Source organism: Ovis aries, chromosome 7, assembly GCF_016772045.2.
Source record: "Ovis aries strain OAR_USU_Benz2616 breed Rambouillet chromosome 7, ARS-UI_Ramb_v3.0, whole genome shotgun sequence".
In the NCBI taxonomy this organism is placed as follows: Eukaryota; Metazoa; Chordata; class Mammalia; order Artiodactyla; family Bovidae; genus Ovis; species Ovis aries.
This window is the reverse complement of record NC_056060.1, coordinates 48,017,830-48,037,786: the sequence shown is the minus strand read 5'-3', so window position 1 is coordinate 48,037,786 and position 19,957 is coordinate 48,017,830. Positions and strand designations below refer to the sequence as shown.

General features: G+C 44.8%; 1 protein-coding gene across 5 annotated transcripts in view; it reads right to left on the bottom strand.

Moving 5' to 3' along the window:
* Positions 1–8,036: 8,036 nt before the first annotated feature.
* Positions 8,037–19,957, bottom strand: part of ANXA2 (annexin A2) — a 44,891-nt gene continuing 32,970 nt past the window's right edge. For 4 of the 5 annotated variants that reach the window (XM_015096680.4, XM_042251918.2, XM_042251920.1 and 1 more), the window contains exons 5-13: positions 19,352–19,465; positions 16,090–16,180; positions 15,099–15,178; positions 13,722–13,781; positions 11,962–12,055; positions 11,201–11,296; positions 10,699–10,757; positions 9,374–9,496; positions 8,037–8,405 (exon numbers count right to left, since the gene is read on the bottom strand). In XM_015096680.4, the coding sequence (XP_014952166.1) occupies positions 8,346–8,405; positions 9,374–9,496; positions 10,699–10,757; positions 11,201–11,296; positions 11,962–12,055; positions 13,722–13,781; positions 15,099–15,178; positions 16,090–16,180; positions 19,352–19,465 (777 nt within the window). In that variant the 3' untranslated portion in view covers positions 8,037–8,345. 5 annotated transcript variants of the gene reach the window in all.

The window sequence follows — 19,957 nt, the reverse complement described above, 5'->3', positions numbered from 1 at the left end:
GCCTACCCTATAAACTTACCTTCAAGAAAGAGACATGGCTAACAACGCTGTCAAGATTTCAGCAGCATCCCACAGACACTGAAAGGAGAGAGAGGCCCTGCAGAGACCAAGCAGGGGAGTTTGGAGAACTTAAGTCTATCCTTAATCAGTCCCAGTTTTGCCCAGAGCTTACCTAGCTTTCAGACTAGACATAGGCTATCTAATGGTAGAATCCTTGGGTTGGGATTTCTCTAAAGTCTATATAACATGGCTTCTGGTTCGCTCTTCCTTTACCCTATACTGTGGAGAACAAGACTGAGCAGGATGATTAGGGACGCAGAGCTGGTAACTGCACAAATGCAAAAGAGGACTTGCAAAGGGGGAAGTGTGTTTTTTTCTGTTTTAAGAAACCTGCTGACATAGGGAATGCTCCCATTTTTCTGCAGAAATGCTGCCTTCAGTGGACAAAATTCAGCCACAATCAAGCTAATTGAATGCACAAATGTAATATTTTTCCTGGGCACCTCCAATTTAATGCTTGATGAAATCGTGTCTTTCGCATATATTTACAAAAGCTTTTCTTCATCCAGAAATGTCTGTTAAAATTGCTTATAGATGCTGAGATAGCAAATCACTCTTCTAATGTAATGAGATAAGTCATCTCTATAAACTTTGCTTGCTCAAATGTACTCGCATAAAAGAAATCAGGCTACAGGCTTTTTTCAATAAATAGAATGAACAACTAGAACTTGATGGCTATAGCATGTTCTGCCTCATTGCTAAGAGATGTTTAAAATTGCTCCCTCTCTCTCTCTTGAGCAGCGCAGTTTTCATTTTGGTAGTTGATGGAAAAAGGAGGTCAGATAAACTGATGTGGATAAGAAGCCAAAGCTGTTTGTCAAAATGTGGGGAGAGGCCTGGAGATTGGAGTCATTTTAAAAACTAAAAATTGATTTAAAAGATTTCTGTCCTCAAATCATTTTTCTTGCTAAATGTAGCCATTTTGTAAGCCTGGTTTCCTCTGCTCCAGCTATATTTACCAATAACTTATGCCAAGGGAATTTCACCTACTGGGAAGAATTGTATGTACAATCTTTGGTGCATATCCCGGGAAGACAGGTCCGAAGATCAGAGCCCATGGTAAAGATGAGGCCTTGAGAGCTTTAGCCATCTGTTTCTCAAGATTTGTCTTCCTACTCTAATCTGGAAGCCAACAATGTGACACAAAGGTTTAGTAGGCCATCTCACACACCCCCAGGGTCACCATATAGGGCTGTTATGTACGGCTGCTCAGGCCATGCACTGTGTAAGTCCGAGGGGACATACCATTCACATAGGCTGCAGTGTGAAGGGTGTCATCTGGAGCTGTGCAATGTAACAGTCCTATCCAGGGCCACCATGCAGGTCAGGAGAGAAAAAAAAATCATATCTTCTCAGTCATAGTTTAGTTAGTTTAATAAGTTTTTAAATCATAGTTTAATAAGTTCCCATGGCTACACTGCATGAATTTATCTTTAACTTCTCCAAGGATACAATCAGAGTTCTTATTATCAGCTGCCAAAGTATGAAAGCCTGCCTGGTGCCCTCTTCCTTCTCTTTACAAAGTGAAATTGGGAGAAAAGTCAAATCCTCAGATGGTTCTTTACTTCAAGAAACGGTTTGGACAGTGGACTGTGGAGGACACTCTGAAATCCAGAATATGAGACTGAATTCCATGTGCCGTTTCTGTTGGTTTTGGAAAACACTAGGCAGCCACTGGTCCATTCAGGGGAGACAGCAGGCAGCGTCTGGAATGGTTCTCTGGGGGCCTTCCTTTTGCCAGTCTATCTTTTGGATTTCTATTCACACCTGCTGGGGGTTCTAGACCAGCCAGGCCAGGGGCCGGGAGCGCCTGCCCAGCCCTGCCTTCTCCCTCCACTTTTCTGTCTGCTGGTGAAACGCACTGTGTGATGGGAAGAAACAAAGCCTAAATACTGCTCAGCCCCCTCCCTTCTTAGATCAACACCAGAATGTGGGGGAAGCAGAAAGTCTCCACTTCGTAGGCAGTTCTGTGAACTCTGCCCTCAAGCACATGAAAAAGTCTATTTTGGGATGAGAGGAATCAAATCTAATATGCATAGGAGGAGACATTTGAGAAAAACCCCTATTTTTAGCCGAATTTGCATTATTATTATTATTTTTTTAATTGAAGGATAATTGCTTTACGGAAGAAGGCAATGGCACCCCACTCCAATACTCTATGCCTGGAAAATCATATGGATGGAGGAGCCTGATAGGTTGTAGTCCATGGGGTCGCTAAGAGTCGGATACGACTGATTGACTTCACTTTCACCTTTCACCTTCACTTTTCACTTTCATGCATTGGAGAACGAAATGGCAACCCAGTGTTCTTGTCTGGAGAATCCCAGGGACCGGGGAGCCTGGTGGGCTGCCGTCTATGGGGTCACACAGAGTTGGACACGACTGAAGTGACTTAGCAGCAACTGCTTTACAGAATTTTGTTTTCTGTCAAACCTCAACATGAATCAGCCATAGGTATACATATATCCCCTCCCTTTTGAACCTCCTTTCCATTTCCCACCCCATCCCACCCCTCTAGGTTGATACAGAGCCTGTTTGAGTTTCCTGAGCCATACAGCAAATTCCTGTTGGCTATCTATTTTATATATGGTAATGTAAATTTCCACGTTACTCTTTCTATACATCTCACCCTCTCCTCCCCTCTCCCCATGTCCATAAGTCTATTTTCTATGTCTGTTTCTCCATGGTTGCCCTGTAAATAAATTCTTCAGTACCATCTTTCTAGATTCCGTATATATATGTTAGAATACGATATTTATCTTTCTCTTTCTGACTCACTTCACTGTAGAATAGGTTCTAGGTTCATCTACCTCATCAGAACTGACTCAAATACATTCCTTCTTATGGCTGAATAAGAGTTGACTCATTGGAAAAGACCTTGATGCTGGGAGGGGTTGAGGGCAGGAGGAGAAGGGGACGACAGAGGATGAGATGGCTGGATGGCATCACTGACTCGATGGACATGAGTTTGAGTGAACTCTGGGAGTTGGTGATGGACAGGGTGGCCTGGGTTGCTGCAATTCATGGGGTTGCAAAGAGTCAGACAAGACTGAGTGACTGAACTGAATATTCCATTATGTGTATGTACCACAACTTCTTTATCCATTCATCTGTTGATGGACATCTAGGTTGCTTCCATGTTCTAGCTATTGTAAATAGTGCTGCAATAAACATCGGGGTACATGTGTCTTTTTCAATTTTGGTTTCCTTAGGGTATATGCCTTGGAATTTGCATTTTCTCCATTTTGTTTTCGAAGTTTTTGATCATCTTTACTATCATTATTCTGAATTATTTTTCAGGTAGTTTGCCTATTTCCTCTTCATTTATTTGGACTTCTGTGTTTCTAGTTTGTTCCTTCATTTGTATAGTATTTCTCTGCCTTTTCATTATTCTTTTTTTAACTTATTGTATTCGAGGTCTCCTTTTCCCAGGCTTCAAGGTTGAATTCTTTCTTCCTTTTGGTTTCTGCCCTCCTAAGGTTGGTCCAGTGGTTTGTTTAAGCTTTGTATAGGGTGAGATTTGTGCTGAATTTGTGTTTGTTCATTTGTTTTTTCTCTGATGGCCAAGGCTGAGTGAGGTGGTAATCCTATCTGCTGATGATTGGGTTTGTATTTTTGTTTTGTCTTGCATAGGGTGCTACTGGTGGTTGGGTGATGCTGGTTTTGTATTGAAGTGGTTTCCTTTGTGTGAGTTCTCACTATTTGATTCTCCCTAGGGTTAGTTCTCTGGTAATCTAGGGTCTTGGAGTCAGTGCTCCCACTCCAAAGGCTCAGGAGTTTATCTCTGGTCAGCAACGAAGATTTCACAAGTGGTTTGTTATGGAATTAAGTGAGATTAAAACAAATATCCAAAAACAAGAAACCAAAGATGAACCCCAGAATAATGGCAGTTCCAAAATCAGGCAAATAATAATTAAAATAATGGAATATACACATATACACCCATGCTGCTGCTGCTGCTAAGTCGCTTCAGTTGTGTCCGACTCTGTGTGACCCCATAGATGGCAGCCCACCAGACTCCCCCGTCCCTGGGATTCTCCAGGCAAGAACACTGGAGTGGGTTGCCATTTCCTTCTCCAATGCATGAAAGTGAAAAGTGAAAGTGAAAAGTGAGAGTGAAGTCGCTCAATCGTCTCCGACTCTTGGCGATCCCATGGACTGCAGCCTACCAGGCTCCTCCGTCCATGGGATTTTCCAGGCAAGAGTGCTGGAGTGGGGTGCCATCACCTTCTCCGATACACCCATGAGCAAAGTCAAAACAGTCCAACAAAAACAGAGTACAGTAGATTGACCTGGCAAACAAAGAAAATCAAAAATTATATTTACCAGTTAAGAATGAAACTAATTAAAGCACAAACTGGAAAACAAAACTAAAGCAAGGTGCCAAGTGGGGAATAAAGCAATGAAAGCAAAACTAACAAATATGTTGAGAAGAAAGAAAAGAAAGAATAGATAGATATGCAAAGTTAAATAGAGGTGGATGAAGATTTTCGTACACTAAAGATTAATGGCAAGGGGAAAACAACAGTAGGAAAGGCAAACAAAGGAATAAATGTAGAAAAAATATAATCGGTTTAAAAATTAAGAATTAAAATTATAAAAAAGAGAAAAGAAAAAAATGGAAGAAGAAAGAAAAAAAGGAAAAGGAAAACTCTACAGAACTGCCAAAACCAAATGTAGAGGCAGAGGTTTATAACAACAATATAAAAACGTGACTGAGGGGAAAAACAAACTCAAAAGCTTAACTGGATTTCATACTGCCAATAAAATCAACAAGTACAACAGAGAGGGGAAAAATCCAAAAGGTTCTACAGAACAAGTCAAAAAAAAAAATGATAAATGTTTTTACTGAGTCACTGCTGTCAAGAGTCCTTTCCCACACCGGGAGTCACAGTCCACCTTTCCTCCCTAGGATGCCCTCCAACACTGCTGATCTCTGGACCTGCCGTGGGGGCAACTCTAGTCTGGTCCTATTCCTGTGTGTTCTTGCCTTCAATGTCCACAGTTATCAGCACTAGTGCATTTTCTTTTGTGGGAGCTTTCAATGGCTTTTTATATATTCCAAAGACACATAGGCTGTCTAGTTGACTGTACAGCTGGTGGGACGGTTTTCGGTCTTCCTCCTTAGCCATACCGCCCCCGAGTTTCAACTGTGGTTTTATTCCCTCCACTGCATGTGGGTCGTCCACTGGGGTGTGCTTCTGAGGCTGCCCTAGAGGACTTGGGTTTGTCGCTGTGAGGGCCAGGTGTGGAGGTGGTGCAGCTGCTTGGGTCACAGGGGTTCTGGCAGCACCAGGTACTCCAGGGGGGTTGGTGACTAGGGCAGCAGGAAATATATGCTCTCGAAGGGTATGGCAACCAGTATTGGCCAATACGCTCCAGTATTCTTGCCTGGAGAACCCCTCTCCCTGACAGAGAAGCCTGAGAGGCCACAGTCTACAGGGTTGCAAAGAGTCGGCCACATTCCAAGGAACCCTGCGTGCATAGAGGGAACACTTTTTTTGCCTGTGGCAGCTGGGCCCCAGTAAGAGTTGAGCGTGAAAGCGGTGCAGCTGCTTGGTTTATGGGGACCCTGGTGGCGCCAGCTGTGCAGGGACATGGACTGCCTTCGGCACAGGAGTTATGGCCCTATCAAAGTCTTTGTTCCAGCCTCTTGTAACTGGCGATCAGGCCTCTTTGGCCAGTCTTTCTCCGCAGCTCTGCCTGTTCAGGCACTTAAAGGGTTCCATTGCCTGGGGTCCTTCTCTGTTGTTTGGTGCCTCAGGCACATAGAGGAGCCCCCTGGCTTGGATCCTACTGTGGATCGGAGCAGCAGGCACTTAAAGGGGCACCCTGGGTGGGGTCCTACTCTGTAGTTTAGTGCCTCAGGCACTTGCTGGGCCAGCCTCTCCATTGCTCAGCTGCCGATGCTGGCCTGTGTGTGGAGAGAGGCTATGGTGATGGCTCCACCCCCTATGCTGGACTCACTGGTATCGCCTTGCTTCCACGGCTGCTGGGCTTTCCTTCACAGGCATTTCCCCCCACAATCTCTTCCCTCACATCCCCCCGATCTGTCTTTTCACAGTCAACAGCAGCCCTCACCCTGGGATTGCTCCACAATCCCTCAACTCCAGCTTCTAGCCGCTGCACCTTCCAGGGGACCAGCGTTCCTGTCTGGGGTATACATGGCTGCGGCAAGGACTGCCTGATTCTCATTCCATTTAGGGTGGCACAGATCAGTTGTTTCACCCTCAGCCTTAAATGTTTTTCCTCTGCCTCTGACAATTGCCCTGATGTGGGGATCGGACCCCTGCTTCAGTTCCCCAGCTCATCGAGAGCAGGTCCAGTCCCACTAACACTCCTGTTTTTCCCCCCTGGTTCCTTCATCCTACCAACGGACGTGGTTCTATATATTCTTTTCCACTGGTCAGGTACTCCTGCTCACTCTCAAGTGGTGTTCTGCATGCATTTCAGTGTCTGAAGGTGTATCCCTGATGTATCCCCGATGTATCCATGGAGAGATGTACTCCAGGTCCACCTACTCCTCTGCCATCTTGTTCTCCCTGCTAACTTGCATTTTAAAGAGTATCTCATTGGATTTACAGGCACTTCAGGGACCACTTAGGGACTCAATGAGTTATGTTCCATCTGAGTTTCTACCTAAAGTTTGCCAGAGGTCAAAATAGCAAATCAGTCAGCTCACAGATGTCGCATCATGTACTTAATATGGTGTTGTTTTCACCAGATCTGAAGGTTGAAAAGTAGGGCAGAGGTTCTCCAGATTCCCCTGTGTCCAACCAGCCCATTTCACACCTGCATTTCCATTACTGCCTAGACCCTGCAGGCCACCAAGTGCATTGGACATTAGCCAGAAGTCAAGAATTAGCAACTGCCAGAGCATCCTCTACAAATAGGAAACGTAAGAATTTAGGGAGAGTTATCAACACTGCCCCAGCTCTACCCCCAGCTGAGGGGAGATACCTGTATGAGCAAGCTGTCCACAAGGTCCTGGGCTAGAAGCCTAAGAACAGCGTCTTCACCTGGCGAATGGAGACAGATACATCAATACACATACCTGTTTAGCTTGCAGCCTAGCCAATCCATGGAAGGAAGGACCAGAGACCACGTGAATCTAGGAAGGCACCTGGCAGGTTGAGAGGAGATTAAGAGGGAGACGTAATTCTCACTGCACTGACCCTTTGTGCCTTTTGAAATGTGAACCAGGCCTAAGGATCAGCTCTCCTCCATGATCAAGATCATGTGAAGCGTGTGGAGAGCTTCCTGCCAGCTCTAACACTCTCCCTTAGATTTCAGGGTGAGGTTGAAATGTTTCTTTCTCTGGGTCATCCTTCTCAATCCTCCCAGGCAAAACCGCTTTCTTCTCGGGGCACCTGTCCACTTGTGTTACACTTCCTGGACAAGAATGCTGTAGCCTGACTCACTGACATGTGAGCCCTTGAGGTTGGGACAGGGTGGTGTTTATTCCTCTGACTCTTATGGGAATATTTGCAGTATTTGCTGAACACACCATCCCACCCCTTTTCCCAGTTTGAGGCCCCTGCAGATGCTGGTTTTCACCTGTATAAAGATGAGCAGAGATGAAGGGGTCATTCTGGGATTTTCCCCAAAGAAACTTCTCTGTTTATCCCTTGGGTAAACAGAAATGCCTAATACAATCTTCTGTTTATAATGAAAGGTGCACCCAATCCACTTTTGATACGCCTCCTGTGCTGTCCCAATACACTAGGTGCTAACCACATATGGACACTGATTATTTGAAATGTCAATAGCATGACTAAGGAATTAACATTTTAAATTATTTCATTTAAATAAACATAAATGTAAACAGCCACATCTGGACAGTAGCTACCATATAGTACAGCTCCTTTCAAGAGCTTTCCTCCTCGAGGGGACAGCCTTACCAGCTGAACAAGACAACCCTGAAGCATGTCTTGATTTTGAAACAATTAATTGAGAGCAAGGTCCACAAGTACCTGTTCCTACAGTAAAAATTCAGTTTATTCATCTGTTTATGACACAGTACTCGAGAGGCAAAGTGTTTCACATCATAGATTTCACTTCCAAATCCTTGGAATGTTCATTTCTTTGGCTATAAAGAGGGACTAGCCAGGAAAGCCAGGTAATGCATAGGAAACTAAACTAACGAAAGAGCGGGTGGGGTGGGCAGCGCTAATGTCATCCTCCCAGGGATGGGCACAGGGGGCTGTTAGCCGCAAGCTGACTGTGGAGAACTGTTAGCTGGAGCATGGAGCAGCCGTCCTGGATGCTTGGGCCCTCGCAGGGGTTCAGTCATCCCCACCACACAGGTACAGCAACGCTTTCTGGTAGTCGCCCTTGGTGTCTTGCTACAAATGGCCGAGAAAAAAAGAAATTCTAGGTCAGGAGACAGATCCAAATTCTGCAGCAACAGAGAAGCAGGCCCATGGCACATGGAGGCCCTGTGGGACCTGCCCAGACGCCTCCACCCCATCAGAGGATCCTCAGAGAGTGGTCCAGGGGGATTACTACCACAAGCATAGAAAACAGGGGGTTCTGGGGATTAACATGGTACGTGAGCAGAGGACAGAACCTGGTCTGCTCCTCTTGCACTGAGGTCCTGCAAATACCACCCTCTTTCTCCCCAGCCTGCAACCTTTCAGAGAAGACACATGAGGCCCCTTGTGGGCGTGGGAAGAAGCTGATCGATTAAGGAAATAATTACTTAGAGTCTAAATGGCCCCAGAATTTTAAACCTATGCCCTATGAAACCTAGTTGTAGTGAACTCAGCTCTGAATTCATCCCTGGTGACCACTGACATGCCTTTGACATTTTCAGGATCTTTCAGAAAAAGGGGTTTGCAACATACGTCTGAACTAAACACAGGGGGAGGGACCACAGTGACTGCAATCAGTGCTTATAAAAGGATGCTCCATTCCTCCAAAACAGGGACAGGCTAAACCAGGGGAAGAGACGGGGGTTCTGAGTGAGGAAATGTTGCCCAGGCTTATCACAGAGGAGTTTTAAGAAATGCAAATATAATAAAATGCAGTTTGAATTGACTGAAGTCTTTTCAGGATGTTAGCAAGTTTTACAGGATCACTGTCATAAACACCAACTATCACTGTAGAATAGGTGTGGGAAATAGAAAATATTTGCCTGATTCTTTAACTTTCCAGGACACGTTGTAATAGCACTTTGAGAATAAACCCCTGATATTTGATGAGTAGCATCTCTTCCCTGGGGAGTTAGGAAATAGGAAACCACCATTTTGCCATTGTTCTGACAGACACCCGCCTGAGACCCCCAGCCCTCTGATGGCTAGGTGGGGCTTACCTGAATGTAGTAGTACAGGGACTTGCCGTACTTTTTCTTGAATTCAGATCTAATTTTCAACATGTCCACTTCACTGCGCGAGACCATGATTCTAATCAGGACCTTGTCGCGAGTGCCCTTGCCCTGAAAATCAAATTCATACTCTAAGATACAATTCACTGACAATGTTAATCATTAAAAAGGAGTCTAGCGGGGACTTGGTGATCCAGTGGGTAAGATGCCAAGTTCCTAACTCAGGGGGCAGGGGTTCAATCCCTGATTGGGGAACTAAGATCCTGCCTGCTGCACAGAAAAAAAAAAATATATATATATAGTAATAAAAAAAAAAGTCTAGTCGGTTCTCTTGCACAAAGAACTGACCTAGGTTCTTGATGCTGCCCTAAGAGATTACAATGATAACAGTGAAACTGCTCCCTAAAGAACACTGAGCATCTTGGAATTCCAAACACACCAGTGGCACAAACCCCTCCACACCATGCATTTAACAAACGTGAACTGAGCACTAACTACTGCAAGGCTCAGAGTTAAAGCATGCGAGTTCACCCATGTAACACAAAGCTCTTGGCTCTTTGGGGCTCGGGGAGCACACGTAACCACGTTCACCACAGCTCTGTGCCATCATGAATGGTACAAACAATAAGAACCACTGAGTTTACTTCCAGAACCTTACACCAGAGAACAGGTCAAATGTGACATGGAACCTAAGGGGAACGGGAAGAGAGGCCGTGTGGGTAAGAGGGTGGCCCAGGAAGAGGCGGCAAGGGCTCGGAAGCCGGAAAGCACGAGGCACACGTGGGAAAGGGGATGGGACTGTGGGAAGAGATGGCCACTGAAGGGAGAACTGCAGGGCTGGCTTTGGACTCATACAGACCCAAGTTCAAGTCCGGCTATGCAACCTCAAGCAAGCCGAAAGCTTTCCAAGCTCCATTCTCCTCCTCTAGAAAGAAGATGGCCACACAAGCCCCATAGGTCTTTCAGTAATGATTTATGATGAGGTCAGCCGCACAATGCCTACGGCACAGTGGTTGCTCGATAGCCTCTCTCTTCCTTGCCCATCCTCACTCTGGGGCACCAGCGGGGAAGCACTGAGAAAGCTGAGCAGGAATCTAACGTGATCACCATCTGGCATTTTCCGTCCCATGGCACTTTGTTTTCTGCCTGTCCAACTGCAGCTTCCCTCTGACAGGTGCAAGCACAGCTGACCAGTGTGGCCACCTAGACCTGAGGTCTCTCCCGCCATCCGTTAGTTACAGAGACTTAGTTTGGGCCACAAAGAAAGGAAAGCCTAGTGTGGAAACATGGGCCTCTCGGCAGGCTGCTCTTACCTTCATGGAGTCATACAGTCTGTCAGCGAAATACAGGGGCTTGTTCTGAATGCACTGGACTGCGGGGAGGAGAAAAGGGTCAGCAAATGGGCTGCACAATGGGAAATGCTCAGGGAAAACCGGGGATGCTCCAAAGCCCCGAGTGCTTTCAAATCAGGGGAGTCTGATGGCCATAGAAACTGACGCATATATGTGTGTTGCCCCCAAGGACAGAGCCCTTTCCCTGGTTATCTTGTTCTGCCTGGGCAGCTCTCCATCCTACCAACATAACCCTGTCTTCAGTCCCACATCTTAAATTCATACGATGAAGATTATGAAACTACCTACAACATGTAAAGAAGTCACACTTCCCAAAGCCACCCGAATTTTCAGGGTGGTCATTTATTACTTCTCTGCTTCAGCACAGTGGACTGAAAGCTGATGTCCACTAGGATGGGGCAGGGGCGGGGGTGGGGTGTGTGTGTGTGTGTGTATGTGTGTGTGTGTGTGCGCACTTGCTTACCCAGATTCAGAAAGGCATTTTCCAGGTCTCCTTTGACCTCCTTCTTGATGCTCTCCAGCATGTCATAAGGGCTGTAGCTCTTGTACCTTTCAAATACTAAAGAAAAGCAACAAACAATTATTGTAACAGCCACTAAGAGAGCTGTCAATGGTGACCCACAGAGTTACACATCACACACACACAGATGATCACAGCATTCTGGGGGTTAGGGACTGCCTTGTGAACCAGGGCCAACACTGCACCAGTTGCCCTGGGGCAGCCCTCCCATGCATCTGTCCTGAATGGCACAGCCCAGGGCGTGTATTTTGACCATCTTCATCTCTATAGAGTGGAACCCATTTTATCTAAGCTACTAGAACCAGTATGTAGCACCCAGCCAAGTCCATTATTTAAAAAAATGTGGCAAGAGAAAATGACACCTATTTTATCTAAGCTACTAGAACCAGTATGTAGCATCCAGCCAAGTCCATTATTTCAAAAAATGTGGCAAGAGAAAATGACCTAGACAAGAAGAGGCAGCCCACCAAACAGGCACCAAACATGGAAAATATTTAGGGGAAAAAAAAAGCATCCAAAACGGGAGAGAAGGTTGAAAGGGTTTGGCGAGGAAAAATGCGTGAGATCATAGGGTACAGAGTGGAGAATGAACTCTGTTCTGGCAGACCCGAGCCCCAACACAGACACCCGCTGGCAATGACCCGTCTGGGAGGGCCCTTCATTCGGGCCCCGGGACTCTAAGACCTCCCCAGAGCAGCACCCACCTTTCTGGAGGTGGCACACGCTCCGCTCAGTCATGATGCTGATCCACTTGGGAACATCAGTTCCTTTCCTCTTCACACCAGCATCATAGAGATCCTGTGAGCACAACCAGCCAGGAAAGTGAACCCCACAATCCAGAGAGCAAGGTCATTAAAAACACATCACACACACACAAAAGAAGAAAAAATCTACGCTTTCAAAGTGCCAAATGAGAGAGGATGGCATGGCAGGCACAGGAAAAATGTGCTATTTTCTTGATCAGTGTCAAAGTCTTGCTCCGTCCTGAGGCACGGACACGCAGTACAAGACTAGGTTGTTTGTGAGGCTGATGCTGAACCAGTCTTCCCTGAATGCCGAGGGAAGAACCAAGAGCTTCTACTCATCTACAGGATAAGCCAATGCTCACTAGCGCCTCCAGCTCGCCTCCATGTGGCCCTTCCATTTACTGAAGACAGCTGCAGGTCAGGTGCCCACCCTGGGCTTCTTAGAGACTGAGAAAATGATACAGCTGGGAAAAAAAGCTGCTTCAACCACATTCTCAGTTTCTAGAAAATTTACGGGCTACAAGTAATGCTAAGAATGTCAAGGAAGGCGGGAGAAAGGCTTACGCAGGAGCCAATACTCATTGAGTGACTGTCCACTATCTGGGCGCTGCAAAGCCTAACTTCCATTTCTTCATTAAAAAGCTTTTTCTACCTTCTGCTAAAAGTGCTGTGTGAAATATACTGAATTTTAAAACTAAAATGAATTAAAATTAACCTTGTTCTTCAGCTCCTCTGAAATACACTGAGACATCTGTCGACCCTCTGGGAAAGGCAGGCAGTTCACAGTGATCTGAATCAGCTTCCCAACTAGTTCTCAGTGATTATGGGATGAGAAGCAGCAGGAGTTTCATCTGGCCAGAAAGGAAGGAAGGACCTCTGCCTCCCTCGTCTTCTCCCCCACCACCCGGGGCAGTGGGCTTCCCCGTCCCTGGCCACGCCTCTACCACCCCCTTCCACTGCTGTGTGTTGTATACTGTATTAGGGTTCTTTTGCAGCAACTGCACACCAGTGCGCGCAGCTGTAGCACACCCTGCGGAAACTGGTTCCTCCATACAAGCAAAGCTTGAACGAGCAAATGTGAGTCAGCTGCTGATCCTGGAACTAACACCGGCATTAGAAGGTTGTATAACTATGGCTCCCAGAAAGTGCAAATGAAGCCCACAGGTTCTTAGACGTTTCTCACTCCCAAACATGGAGCCCACCTCCTCTCCCGCTGTCTGGAGGCTGGACCTAGGGACTTGCCTCTGATGAACAGAGTGTGGCAGAAGTGACAGTGTGGGGCTCTTGAGGTCACATCCTAAATGGCACCTGGCTTCCTCCTGATGCTATCTCTCTCAGATCACTCCCTCTGGGAGAGCCTGCTGTCACACTCTGGGAACACTCAGACAGCCCCTTAGCGAGGCTCACGTGGAAAGGCACTAAGGCCTCCTGTCAACAGTCACGTGGGTGGGTCATCCGGGCAGCCTCCTGATGCAGTCAGGCCCTCAGAGGATGCAGCCCTGGTCAACAATTTGTCTGCAACCTCATGAGAAGCCCTGAGCCAGAACCACCCAGCCAAGCCACTTCCCAGTGCCTGACCCACAGACACTGAGGGGTAATACACGCTTGTGGTTCTAAGCCACTGAGTTTCGACGTAATTTGTTACGCAGGACAGATGACTACAAAGACTATCCAGAGACTAGGAAACAAAACATCAAACCAAGAAGCTTGGCACTGACCCTGGCGTCCTGATCTATCAGTTCATAATCAATGACAGAGCCATCCTCTGCTCTCCGACCCTGAAAGAAAAAAAAGAGAGAAAGAACATCAAATGTATATCTTTGTACATTTTAAAACTGAAAATGTTGATTTCTCCCCAACTCATGTAAGCCACTATTTACTGAATGGACACCCTCTGAAAATTATTCTTCACTTAAAAGTCTAGGCAAGACCAAGGATTGCTACAATTGAGGCAGTGAAGTAGGGGGCTGTACCCTCTGTGGTACCCATTCCTGGGCTAAGCACCTTATAGAATCCACCCTCTGTCCACCCCTTGAAAAGGTAATGATATTTAAATTCCTTCCCTCAGAGAGCACACAATCCAGAAGGAGAAATAAGGATGGGATAAATGGTAAAGCCAAGTATCTGTGGCTCTAAGCAGATGTGAAATGCAAAAGAAGGGAGAAATCTGTCAAGTAGTATCATCAGCAAAGTCTATGGACAACGCGGTACAGCTGAGGTAAACCCAAAGGATGTGTCAGATGAGGGTGGTACAGGGGAATGGGAGAAAGCCCCACGCAAGAGGAAAGTCTCAGAGGAGTGAGGTGAGCAGGGGGAAAGCCTGGGGAGGAAGACTAAGGGAGGGCCAGGGTACAGAGGATGCCTGAGGCAGTTGAGGGTTTGTATGTGATACAGCAGAAATGAGTTTTGATCAGGGTATGAGTAAAACAGTACAAGTAGATTTCAAAATGATGGGTAGGTGACCAGACTCAGGGCAGGTGGTAGAGAAGGGAGCTGGGGAGGGCGGAATGGAGGTGTAGGTGGCCAGGATGGAGTGTGCCCACTTGTCTTCAGGGTTCCTGGATGAAAATTCCTCTTCCCTTGCAGCGCTCAGAGTCATTAAACTGCACATGGGTCAGAACTCAGACTTAGAAGGGAAGTGCCTTTCAGCTACATTAATGTGTTAACCTTGGCAAACAAGCAAAGAGCTTCTCCCCAGGCAAACCACTACCTGGGCAAACCATCCCCTAAGAAATTATAACAGGTGAAAGAAACAAGAGGGTCACTTCCCACTGGGTCCTATGTGACAACATAGAGAGGCAAAATGACTTTCCCCAAGTCACAAGGCTGGCACAGAAATCCAGGCCAGGAGCTAAGAGCTGCCTCTTCCACCTCTGGCCCCAAAGTCCACCTGACCATACGGTTTTGCAGGATAAGAAATCCTATTATACAAAAATGACAACTCTGCAGTTGACAGTGCAAACCCACTGTCAAAATACAGCTGGAATTTCTGATGCAGGCCCAGAGGACTGAGTTAATTCGCTCCCGAGTATAAAATGAGGTATGTAACTTGCTTTGGGAGGAAGCAAGGACAAAGAAACGAGCCGGAAACTAACCTTTGCGAGGGCGACCATCAGCTTGCGGAAGTCGCCAGATGTGTCGGAAACAATGTCCTTCTCCAGATCGGTCTTGTACACTTGGAAAACAACACATCTGGTTTAACACCTCCTGCCTACGCAGCCAGCCACCCTACCCATCCTCTGCCCACTAAGCCTCTGAAAAGCAGAAATCTGTGGCAGCGTGGATGTACCCCTAAAAATGAGGGTGGATTCTCAAGAAGGAATTTTACCCTCATAAAATCAGAACTAGTATTATTATATTATTATCAGTGACAAGCAATACACAGAGCAGGATCAGACAGGGAATTCTCAAGCTCGCCTTTGATTAGGGACCTCCTGTCTAGCTAAAATACTACTTCCCAAACTTCTTGATTATACTTATTTAGAACATGAAAAAATTTGGAGGACTACACACACACAAACACAATTGTGCTTTATATCCACTGATTGAGAAAATGCACAATGGCAAAAAATTAGTAAGAATTAAAGGGTACTTTTGAATGAATTTGTATTTTCCTACTCAACACCTATGTTGAAATGAAGTACCGCACACCAGGCATGCTGCATCACTCACTCCACCTCTGGCCTCCTCTACTGCTTGGCACACGTGGTTCTGCTGTCTCTTGAAACAATGACCCACAGTCAAGTCTGGGAATCGCCTCAGCAGACACAGGACAGCACTCAGTACATGAAATCCACGGGGGATACTTTCTACTTCTCCCCATCAGATCTCTTTTGTTTGATAGTCTCTGCTTTCCCTCCCATATATCCTTCTGAACTAGTTTTAGGGGGATGTAGTCACAAAGACCAGGCTATCAGGAGATGGAGGAGAGTGACCTGGTCACAGCAAACCCCTGGACAGTCCAGATGGCAGGTATTTCTACACATGGAATCAAGGGATCCTATCCTGAACACCAGACCAGGAGGCCAGGACAGTGGTCCCAGACACAAGGTGGAGTGGATGCACCATGGACCTGGGGCTACTCACTTTCCTTGTAGACTCTGTTGATCTCCTGCAGCTCCTGGTTGGTCCTTGAGCAGATGATCTCAATGAGAGAGTCCTCATCAGTCCCCAGCCCCTGGGAACCAGGCAGCACAGACATTAGCAGGGAAACCCCTCCCGGCCACTAGCCCACTTCTCTGAACTCAATCAGGTAAACTGCACGCATGAGTTCGGTCTACAGTGCGTCCCTTTCTGCATTCCTCCTGAGGGATCTGTACTGAGTCCTTGGCACAAGGTAATGTTATATTCTATTCCTTTAAAAAAAAAAAAAAGCTTTACTAGAATAAAGGACAGTTTAACTGGCATTTTTTATTTTTAGCTCAACTATATATATATATATATATATATACACATACACACACACACACACACACACACACACACACACACACACACATATATATATATATATATATTTCCCCACTATATATAAACATATAGTTAAATGGGAAGAGACAGTAATGGAATATACCAACATGTTAGAATACAGCCCTTTTTGGCGATGGGTTTATAAAATGAATAACTTCATCTTCTCTTTGTTTCTTTATTTTTCAACTCCTCTAATAATCAGCCATTATTTTCACAGATAAGAAATCATTTACTTTATTACACAATTCTGCTCATTAATTTAAAATAAAGGAATATAGAGATTTTGAGCTGTTGTTGGCAGCCAGCATTGTTAGACTGAAATAAGTCTTTTATGAGGGAAAGGTATAGATAAGATAAAATTTTTAGCTTTACCTCTTTGAAATGTAAAACTGGGTTAATGTTAAAAATTTCATTCTTGTACTTCCATTTTTGCTTGATTACTATGCACTCTTCAGGCATTTTAGAGAAGCAAAAGGAAATAATGAAGCGCCAAATAAACCTAGACACCAACACTTTATTAAGGAATGAGAATTTGATGGGTGATGTATTCAAATTTAATATATACACTTTTGAGCTGGCGTGCCAGATAGCTTGAAAGGACTCAGTGAAACATGTATTTCAAAGCTGGCTTCATGATCAAAGTCAAGATTTAATAATCAGGATTCTCTAATACTCATCTTTCCGAATATGGAAATATCACTTTGAACTAAGCAGAATTACCACTGTTTAAAATGTAAATCAATTATAAGGTGTTAATACAATAAGAAACTTACTTATCCACATGAGAAGTGTGTCAGCTATTAATTAAACTTATTAGAGTTTATGTGCCCCTGAAAAAGTAGTTTGTATAATATGAGCTAAGCCTCAGGTTAATAGTTAATTCTGAATTTTATTCCTCAATCTAATCTATGAGCCAAAGCCTCTTCTCCCAGAGTTTTTAATCATGATTTGTAGAGGTGCTTGCAAAACCAAAATTCCTTCCCTTAGCAAAAGGTCTACACAACATTCTATAAGAATATTATACAGAGACTACCAAGCATCTTCACATATTTTAAGGGGCAGTTTGTCAATCTCGAGGATGTAAATATAGTCTAAAAAATAACTCATGCATTGGAAGAAATGTTATTTCTTAACATTGTTGAAATGTAAAATAGGTACAGCAACATAGATTTGTTTTCTTGCATCACTGATATGCCCATTTTAACACAGGAAAATTCTGAGTGTTTTTTCTCTATATTTAAAAGTGACCTTGGCAATTTCAAACTTGGCCCAAGCTCTCCACAGACTGTCCACAGTTCCCATCACAAGGGCAATGTCTACTGTACCATACGGCAGATATTGCCAGTGGTACTGCCAGAAGTCAAAACAGATTTTTTTTTAAGCATTGTTCAGTTAATGTCACTCGAAGCTTTATGGATTTCAGAAGGGTACTCAGCTGTGATAGCTAATGGATGAGCTGGCCCAAGGTCAAAGATCCAGCAGTCAAAGCACGTTTCATTGGACCCAGTTACAGAGATTACAATGGTGATGGACAGCTCTCACGGGTCTGTTTCAGGTCACTAATACCTAATAACAGATACAAGTAAAATCGCACAAATCACAAATGAATTCTTGAAGAAAATAAGATAGACTGATCTGAAGTGATGATGGTGAGAAGAAACTCAGGAGAGGCTGGTTCATCCACGGCTCCAAAGGTCCCAAGACTGAGTGTTTTCAGTGTTCTTTTTATCACGCAGGATCTTTAAGTGTTGTTGACATTCTTATCATTCTTAATTATACCTTCCCTCCAACATAGTCTACTTAGATAACTCAGAGCCAGTCTGCTCAAATAAACTGAGCACAGCTTAGGCTTAAGCTGGAAAACTGATTTCAGAGCAAATAGCAGCCCTGAGCTATTAACTTCTGGGCCCTGGAAATGCCTGGCTGGGAACCTGCCTCCTTTTCAAAGTATTCTGTGGGAGAAGCGATGACAACTGAACTGTAACATTAGCTAGTGACAGGCTTACAGGTCTGTCTCTCCCTTAATTCAGAAATGGTGGCATCACAGAAAACACGCTCGGACTTAGTTTAATGAAACATCAGAACTGCAGCTTCTGCCTCTGTACTGAGGCTTTACCCAGCTTTACCAGCAGAGGGCAGTGACACATTATTCAAAGTGTCACAGGCACCTTATGAACGGACTCTATGCTCTGCTGTAACACGCGTTTATGTTTCTGTATCTATTACATTTATGTAACACTTGATGTTTTAGGTACACATAAAATACAGGGGCACTTGCAACCTGGAATTTTTACTATCTACTTTAACCTTAAAATCCATGTTCAAAATAACTGCAAAAATACAAACAACACTCAGTAGTATGTGCTTTGAAAACATAGGAACCATTCACAATCTGAAATCACACTTAACATCCACTGATATTCTGATTTTGCCCGAAATCTGAATCAAACAGTGGGACCAGCAAGGAGAAGGTCAGAAGAAGAAACAACCAAAAGAGCATCAGCAGATTTCTGTTAAGCTTCACTTAACAAAAGCTATGAGTTTTACTTTCGCCTTAATGTCATAACAAATCTTTTTTTAAGGAGGAAGTGTAATCAAGGAAGTAGTTTTTCCAAATGGTATTCCAATTGCCCAGGTGCCAAGCAGTAGCAGCTGGTAACTGACTTCTCTGCATCATGAAATTTCTTTACAGTCTTAAAAAAAGTAATTGAAATATTTTTGGTACAAATCCTGAGACTTAAAGCTTCAGTTCATTCCCCCAAAATGACTCCAAATGAGAATTCAACAAAACTGAAAATCACCTAATTATACTCAGAAAGCTGTAATTCACAAATATTAATGGCAGATTTGACAGAGATTGCATTTTACACATGTTTACCTTCATGGACGCTTTCAGCTCAGAAGCATCATACTGAGCAGGTGTTTTCAAAAGGCCCAAAATCACTGTCTCCAGGTGGCCAGACAAGGCTGACTTCAGTGCTGATGCAAGTTCCTTCAGAGAAACAGGCGAGAACATGGAAAAGTTGGTTAGTAACTGATAGCTCCTTTAAAACTCGTAAGACAAAAGTAGAGGCCTGTGTTTGTAAAGCAGGTTGTGATTCTTTGACAACTCCGGGGTGTTGGGTCAAAGTATTCTTCAACTGCATTCCCTTTGGCCAGACCCAAAGGTCAGAAACTGGAAGATCAGACCTTGCTCTGATAAAATCCAAGCTGATTTTGCCTTCTCCCCCATAAATAAAATGAAACCAGAGCAGCACACAAAGCCTCAAAAAGCTATGAGTGAATGCCTTTCACAACTTGCTTACACTCACCCGTGATTCAGCCTACAGAGGGCAGGGTCAAGGGCCTTGCTAAGAAGGAGGTGGTCAGAGTGGGGAGCTGCCAGGGAAGCAGAGCCCTCAAGGCCTGTTGATAACTTCCTATAAAAGACTTTGTGCAACTATGCCAGAGGTGGTTCCAGAAAGTCTCCAGCTGAAACCAGAGG